This window comes from Solea senegalensis, linkage group LG17, assembly GCF_019176455.1.
Source record: "Solea senegalensis isolate Sse05_10M linkage group LG17, IFAPA_SoseM_1, whole genome shotgun sequence".
Taxonomy (NCBI): Eukaryota; Metazoa; Chordata; class Actinopteri; order Pleuronectiformes; family Soleidae; genus Solea; species Solea senegalensis.
In genome coordinates this window covers 12627411-12636159 of record NC_058037.1, presented here as the reverse complement: position 1 = coordinate 12636159, position 8749 = coordinate 12627411, and the positions used below count along the sequence as shown (strand labels likewise).

The 8749-nt window shown below is 46.1% G+C and overlaps 1 protein-coding gene across 1 annotated transcript; it reads left to right on the top strand.

Annotated features, from left to right (window-relative positions):
- The first annotated feature begins 2843 nt into the window (after positions 1–2843).
- On the top strand, positions 2844–8007 carry mycn (MYCN proto-oncogene, bHLH transcription factor). Its single transcript, XM_044049852.1, has 3 exons — positions 2844–2998; positions 3431–4127; positions 6337–8007. The coding sequence occupies exons 2-3, from the start codon at positions 3452–3454 to the stop codon at positions 7125–7127; spliced, it is 1467 nt and encodes a 488-aa protein (XP_043905787.1). The 5' UTR covers positions 2844–2998; positions 3431–3451; the 3' UTR covers positions 7128–8007.
- The last annotated feature ends 742 nt before the right edge of the window (positions 8008–8749 follow it).

Sequence of the window (8749 nt, the reverse complement as noted above, 5' to 3'; positions counted from 1 at the left end):
ACTGAAATCAATGAATAATAAATAAAAACAAAAGAAATATCTGCCACATTACTGATTCGTTTTTATATTCTGTATTCACTTCATTTGTGAATATTTTTATTATGAGAAATAATTGATTTTAATGGATTGGAACGATTCTACATTTTCATTGAGGAAAATGAAGGCGCTTGACTTGACAGGACACTATGCAAACTGCATTCATCAGTTCACTGTACGGCAAGTGTTCAGCAAACCCAACATCCCAACACAACCCACCCATCCCTACTCTTTTCCATCTGCTTAGAAAACAAGCAGCAGCTCCACTATACTACAACAGCTTCCTGTCCTCACATCAGCAACGCTGCACAAACAAAAACATTCTCCTCTTCTGTTCTCACTCCCACTCTCTGTCCTGTTTCACAGCGGCCTCCGCTGTGCTGGCGGAAGGGTCAGAGCTTAACACGAGTTTGACAACAGAGTCCACGGACAAGAGCCTGTGGGGAGTTTTTGACTCTCCCAGCGCAGTTCCTGGGAGCTGGTTAGAAGGTCCCAGGAAACTCCCTGCCTTCCTCACTCTGAGCACAAAACAGCTGCAGATTCTCACTTTTCACTGGCCGTATCAACTTGATCCAAACTAAAAAAAGTGAATTTTACACACGCCGACTGAGCACCTACAGATTACAGGTGGTGTCCTACAGGTGAAGTGTGTTGTATGGGATATTTTGAGTCAGGGTTAGGGTTAGATGGTATACAGTCTATTTAAATACCTTTTTCCTGCTTTTGAAATCTTTGTTATTTCTTGTTTGTGCTTACATTTGACTGGAATATAACTGAATCGATGTGGTGTCATCAATCAATGATGTTAATTCATTTATTCTGAACTGTTGCAGCCAAACTGAAGAGTAAACTTAAAACAGTCACATTCAATCACAGAGTGGGATTCAATTTGTTTTTTTTTCTTATTTGTTCACATCTTTTTCTCCTAAAACTCGTCATAGTTGACAGAAACACAGTGAAGAACAGTGTGGAGCTTTTATTTATTTTATTTTTTCTATCCCAACTTCCTCTGTTGTTGTGGGAATGAGACATGTCTCTTAGATCCACTGTCTCACTGACAAACTGTATATTTCTTTGGGGTGGAAGTGGCCCTTCAATGTGCCAACACGTAAATTAAAACACTCTTTTATACATCCTTTCTACACCCTACATGTGCCTTAAATGTGCTGTTTCATCACGTGCCAGCGTTTGTCTAGATATAACTGGTCTTTTTCTCTCTCTCTCTCTGTGTGCTGCTCACAGCTGTCGTTTCGACTGGAATCCATTTTTTTCAAAACGTTTTCCTCCTGAATAAGTCACTATCAGAGCCCGTGTGTGCGCGCGCCTGTGCCTTCCTTCAGTGTGCGTAATTACAGATGCGCCATTCCTCCTAAGCTGTCATTAGAAAAGGGAATGGGAATGACTCCAGGCTACAACCATCGCTTGCGGTTACGTAACACGCTCCTCTCGAGTCCTGTCTTATTCCGGAGACAGCTGGAAACTGCCCCGTGCGTCCTGGCTGCAACCACTGTCTATTGTCTGAAAAACAACCAAAATAACAACAATAATAAAAAGATTTAAAAAAATAATAAAACGCTGCTTCTATATATAGCTCATGATAAATGTGTTATTTCTCCCCTCGCATGTGTATTTATAAGTGTTTTCTTTTTATTTCAGAGAGAGAGAGAGAGAGAAAAACACGCCTCTGATTGTATGTCTTTGTCTGTCTGGGTCGCGCTGCTGGGTGCTTGCAGTTCTCTGTGTGTCCGTGTGAGGGCGCAGTGAGCCTTACCCTGGGATGCTGTTTGGCTTCCAGACAAAAGAGAGAATGATATTCAGAGCTCTCTACAGGAGAGCAGCAGGAAAATATCTACACACACACACACACCATTAGCATTTTTAGATTCATGACACTTGTGTGTGTCAAGAACAAGCTGATGTAGCTCTACACTAATCCTTATTTTACATATACACACACACACACATATGTATTATTGTTATTATGATGATTATTATCTGAGCACAAATGATTACAAGCCTTGTATGTTGTCACACCCAACAAGGCAGTTTATTACATAAACTCTCTCAAATACACACAAAGAAAAAAACAAAACATTTTATTGTTTTATTGTTATTCAATAAATGAACACTTGTTTGTTTGGAGTGCTGTGTGGCTTCATGTGTGTGTGTGTGTGTGTGTTGGGGGGGTCAGTGTGCAAACACTTGGACGGTTCAAGCCCTTGGGGGGCAAGCAGAAGCAGCAGCAGCAGCAGCATCCATGCTGCAGTGCCCTTGAGCAAGGCATTAAATCACTCTCATACACACACACACCCCCCCAGGCTGGGTTACTCCAAATCCAACTGTTCCATAGCTGATCTTGACTTTGACATCCCAATGGAGGGATGGACAGACAAAGAGAGGGAAAGACAGTTCGCCTAAGGCTGTCATGTGTACATATATATATATACACATGTATATATATATATATATATATATATATATATGTGTGTGTGCTTTCTTCCTTTGTCTCATTTCTGTCTGTCTGTCTTTTCCATGTTGTCCCCTCTTCTGTCCCCTTCTATTATTGTTTTCTCTCGTTCTCCACTGCAGTGTTTAGGCTATTCTTCTCGATTCACCTTGAAAGAAAGATCCCAGCCAGCCTGTCTCCCGCGTCGCATCCAACCCCAAAGCCCGACTGGACCCACTACACACCCCCCTCTCCCTCCCTCCCTCCCTCCCTATGCCTCCTCCTCCTCCTCCTCCTCCACCACCACCCAGCCTGTGGAGGAGGGAGGAGTCTATTTTCCTCCCCGCAGAACAGAGTGGAGTATAACACACGGCAGCCAGCCACAATGTGTGTCAGAGGACTGTCTGTACTCGCAACGTAGATGAGCGCTTCAAATCTGGTGTCTGTATTACTGACTGCGCGAGACTGCGAGAGAATAAAACTGGTTCGCACATTATCATCCCAAGTCAGGACGAGGTGAGCATCCTCTTATTTCTGCGACTCCAAACTTGTCATTATTTTTATTTTTTTTATTTTTACCACCTTTAAAAAACAATAATTGCTATTGGATTCAAATGTTGTCATTTATTTATTTAGTTTTTCGGGTTTTTTACGGGAAAGGTGTTTTGTTTATTGTGTGTGTCCCAGCCTGTGCGCCGCTTTGGCAGAGTTTGTGCGTCACGGTCACATTTACGCACATTCTCCTGTGAGATTTGTGTGGTTTTAAAACCTCCACAGAAGAATGAGTGTGGAATGTAGTGGATCAGACTGTGTGTGTGTGTGTGGGCTTTGACTCACGCTCCTTCTTCAGCGCAGTTTTCAGGTGTGATAGATACAGGAGGAGAGGGAATGTAGAGAGACGCCGCTTCACGTTTTGCTCAAACTATCTTTTGTTCCTTTTTTCCTCAGGTTTCACGATTGAGGGATAGAATGCCGGCGATCACAAGTAAAAACTCCGATTTGGAGTTTGACTCCTTACAACCTTGTTTCTACCCGGATGAGGACGATTTCTACTTCTGTGGTCCCGACTCTGCGCCACCGGGGGAGGACATCTGGAAGAAATTCGAGTTGCTGCCCACTCCGCCCCTCTCCCCGAGCCGAGCCGCGCTACCGGGGGAGCCGGCGAGTGCAGACCCGGAAGCAGACCCACTTGGGTTCGGCTTGTGTGACCCACTGGACTGGGCTTCCGAGCTGCTGCTCCTGCCAGAGGATGATATCTGGGGCGCGTCCTACGATGGGGACCTGTTCGGCTCCGCTTTGGATACTAACCCCAACAGCATCATTATCCAGGACTGTATGTGGAGCGGCTTTTCTGCCAGGGAAAAGCTGGAGCGTGTGGTCACGGAGAAACTCGGGAAAGCCATCTCCACGGCCACAGCGGGCGGCAGGAGCGTGTGCGTCAAGGCGCCGGAGACGGTCAGCAGCCGCAGCTCCATGTCAGAGTGCGTGGACCCTGCGGTAGTGTTTCCTTTCCCGGTGAACAAGAAGAGCAGCAGCAGCAGCAGCAGCAGCAGCAGCGGCAGCAGCAGCAGCAGGAGTGGCGGCAGAGACTCAGCCGGGACCGTTAACGCACAGACAAACCACGGGAACACATCCAGTGACTCAGGTAAGAACTTGAAGATGCGCTAAAAGCCTTTGTTTACGTCTTTCAAGGAAACTGTGACGAGGTCATTATCATCGTCATTATTATTATTATCATCACTATTATTATATTAGTAGTAGTATTATTTTAGCCCACAGTGGCTGGAGCTTGTTCATATGACTGATCCAGAATCCGATTAAGCACCCCCACACACACACACACACACACACATAAACAGTGGAGTAGTGACACAGTGAACGGGGGTTTATGTAATCAGCAGGCTCTTCATCCGGCAGATGGCAGTAAAATGGGGAATTGTGTGTCTTACTGGACTCAGTTGGCATCTGAGCCAAACAAAAAGACAACACACACACACACACTGCACAAGGGCTAGGGGGTAATAGGAGCAGGTGAAGATAAAAAGGTGTTCAATAACGCGATGAGCTGATAAAGTATGTGGTGTGCGCGCGTCCGTTACGCACGGATTTATTGACAATTTACGCACAGCGAATGAGCAACCGGTACTTATTCTAGACAGGGAATACATCGCCCAGTTGTTGCACTGAGTTCAAACTGGTGATTAAAAAGCATCAGTCTTGGAAGACGAGCGGGCAGAAGGATCCACAGCCTTCACAGAACAGTAGATACTAACTGTCACACTCCCAATCGTCTTCAGAGAAATAGTGTAGGAAGTGGCTGTGCTGGTTAGACTCGGAAATGAGTGCTGTGTGGATTTTAATCGCCCTTAGACTTCATCTCCCATCTATTACTGCCCGTGAGTTCTCTAAACAAACACTCACGAGTCCTTATCAGCGTGTTTTCGCTTGTGAAACAGTAGTACAAAGACCTCCAGCTTGGCATAGAGGGCAGACTCAGCCAGCCTTGCCAAACACCTCCTCCACCGCGAAGAAAAGAGGACGGAGCGGAGGAGGAGGAGGAGGAGGAGGAGGAGGCGGGCTCTGGCTGCTTCTTTAGGAGGGGTGACAGCTTTGAACAAGCGCTCCATCGCGACAGCTGTCTCCCTGGCGCCGGTCCAGCTCCGAGGCTTAAAATGGGCGGTGATCCGATCGCCTGCCACCCCACCATCCCGCGCACGGAGACGCTCCAATGCACTTCCGCCGCTCCCAGTGTTGTTGTTAGTCCTTGACTTTCTCAACACAGACCGCAGAGACGCAGACTTTCAAGGCCATCGTGTATGTTTACATAGATAAAAGTCATCCTATTAAAGGCTTGTTACATAAATCAGCTGTACAGATTTTTCTTTTTTTTAAAAAAACAACAAATGTGACAAAAGGATTTATTGTCCTTGTAGAAAAAAAAAAGAGTTAAATCCCAAGCTTCAAGCAAAGACTTCTATTTCCCTGGGCAGCAATTTTATGTTCTTTCTTCTATTTATACTCCTCCCAACCCCAATAAATGAGCTGTTCCATTTAGGGAGGAAAACGCCAAACTGCTAAATCCCAGCCTCACATGTGGCAAAGCCAGACACGCCCCCACATCCACCCAGCTGTGCCAGGCTTTGTTTTGATGGCAGCGCCAGTCTCTCTCTGACACAGCCTCCTGGTACAGCAGCGTCTGAAGTGGGTTACTGTCAGCTGTGACACGCCACACTCTTCAGATGCTCCAGAGCTGATAATGAGAGTCATTATCACAAAGGCATTTTAACTGGGCCTCACACTCGCTGCCTCATGATTGGCCACTTCCTCTCATCTCTAAAAAGGCGCCAGTGGACTACGATGATGATGATGATGATCGCAGGTAGTCGCAGGTATTAAGCCCCAGAAAAAGCTTGTCTGGTAATAACAGTTTCTGATAAAAAAAAAAACAACTTCATCTGAGGTCACATGGTGAAGGCAAAGTCACTGACGCTCACAGACTGAAGACTCAAGTGTCTTGTCTCACAGGGGGAGAGATTAGGTGAGATTGTGAGGGAGGAGAAGAGAATGAAAGGCAGATCTGCAGCCTGTCTGCTCAGCACTGAAACGAGACGTGTCAACGCCTGCAAAGTAGATGAGTTGAGGAGTGACTGACACTAAGCATTAAGGGGTTTCTGCCTCTGCAAACAGTGTTGAGCAACGCCCTCACTCTTACACACACTCTCTCTTGATCTCCTTCACACATACACACACTCACATGCAAGCCTGTCACCTGCTGGAACACATTGATGACATAGTGCGAATACTTGTGTGTCAGAGCGATTAAGTCACTCACTTCTTCTGTTTTCTTTTCCCAGAAGAGGAAGATGATGATGAAGTAGAAGAGGAACACGAGGAGGAGGAGGAGGAGGAGGAGGAGGAAGACGAGGAGGAGGAAGAGGACGAAGACGACGAAGAGGAAGAGGAGGAGATCGACGTGGTTACAGTAGAGAAGAGGCGCTCCACAATCAACAAAGCGTCCCCCATGGCAACAGGCACTGTCACTATCTCCATTCATCCCAAGAGTCAGGACGCAAGAGGAACCGTCTCAGGGTCCGGCGTGGTGAGCCGGTTCGTCAGCCGAGCTCCGCAGGAGCTGATCCTGAAGAGGAGCTCAGTACACCAGCAGCAACACAACTACGCAGCGCCCTCACCGTACGCTTCAGACGACGACCCCGCACCGCCGTCGAAGAAGCAGAAAACGTCAGACGCCCCGCGACCTCCCACCAGAAGCATCTCGTCGTCCTCCTCGTCGTCGTCCTCCATGTCCTGCAGTTCGGTCACCAGCACGCGGAGCAAGCGCAGCACCAGCGGCGACAGCAGCCCGCGCGGCAGCTCCGACTCGGAGGACAGCGAGCGCCGGCGCAACCACAACATTCTGGAGCGCCAGCGCCGCAACGACCTGCGCTCCAGCTTCCTCACGCTGCGCGACCACGTGCCGGAGCTGGCACACAACGAGAAGGCGGCAAAGGTGCTGATCCTGAAGAAGGCGACAGAGTACGTGAGCTCGCTGGAGACGGAGGAGATGAGGCTCCAGCAGGAGAAGGACAGACTGCAGGCCCGCAGGCAGCAGCTGATGCGCAGGCTGGAGCAGGCAAGGACTCGCTAACAGACAACCGATACAACACAGAAACACTCATATAAACCCTGGACGAACCCCTCTTGTCTCAACTCAGTCTGCCTGAAACAACATTTAGACCCAAACACACAAACACAGGCCTTTACACTTCAGCACAGACACAAAAGGCCTGCATATCTGTTGTATTATGTGCGCACACAAACACAATATCTCAGAGGATGTTTATCTTCAGACGCCAGCACACGCCTGGAGGAGGAGGAGGAGGAGGAGGAGGGGGTTTGCTGGAGGGATGCTCGGACTTTCACTGCCGCCACTTTTTTTGCACATTTGTTGACATTAAGAATGTTTAGGGTTTACTTCTTCTTTTTTTTCCCCAATCTATTCATATTGAGGAAAGATAGAAAGAAAAAAAGATTGAGGGAGGAAGAAGAGTGGACACACTTTCTTTCTTTTTGGTCTTCCCTCCCTCTGGTTTTTCTTTTATATCATTTCTACTTGTACCTTGTTTTTTTTTTTTTTTTATATATATATATTTTTTTTGTACTCACTGTGACACCAGCCCGGAATCAGGTGATTCCCACAGGGACGGGTGTTCGAGGGCACTTTGCTTGGAGAGTTCACATACAAGAAGCAGTGCACATTTTACTTTGCCTTCACCACTGCAAAAAAAACAAAACAAAACTGAAGAGACTATGACGACGGAGGCGTATTGGGTCACACAAACAAAGCCACTACAGGTTCTTGCTCTCTAAACTCCTCACACTGGTGCTCAAACCAAGTCAGTGGATGTATAACTGTGCACCTTGCTAGCCGACACTTTTGTATATAACAATAGTGTACAGACAAAATACACTCAGATCTGCCTTGTTTTGTAATACAATATGTCCTTGTTTTTTTTTATATATATATACATGTCAGGAAGCTGCCAATAACTAGACTGGAAGTTTATATACCTTTAAAAGTACTGTAAGGCCTCGATTTTTGAGAGTCATGAAACTTTGTGATATAACAATATATTGTTTTGTTTTTTTTCTCTCTTCTCCTTCTTTTCTTTGTATTGTATCATATTACTAATTCTACACACCTTTATGCTTTTAGTGTGAACCTGATACATACTAAATTTGATACTTATATTTTCGTATGAAAATGAGTTCTCAGTAGATATCACTTTATCTCGTCGTCGTCATCGTTGTTTTTTTATCTCAAATAATTCTTTTGTACAGCAAATGTGTTCTATCCTCATGTACCTGCTTTTTTCTCCCCCACTTTTGTTTATATTTGTAACTATCGGGTGCATAGAACTGGGTAAACGGATATAAGATGTTTGTTTTGTTCATTTTTAAAATGTACATTTAGTGCTGCAACTCATAGCACTTTGAAATACCTCATTTTGAAAAATAAATAGACATCAAAAATCACCACTGCTGCCTTTGTGGATGCTTTGTTGACACCGTCAACTGTGGACGACACCTTTGGCCCTTTCATACCTGCCTCTCTCTCTCTGGTGATTTTTTTTTTTATTATTTGTTTTAGCCGCTTCCAAAGTCTCACCCTAACAAAGAAATAAAGAGAGAGTCTTCTGTATCCTCTCTGTTTCAGCACCCTGAGGCTACCTCCCCCTCTGTAGCCTCTCACACCAGCCCACACACACC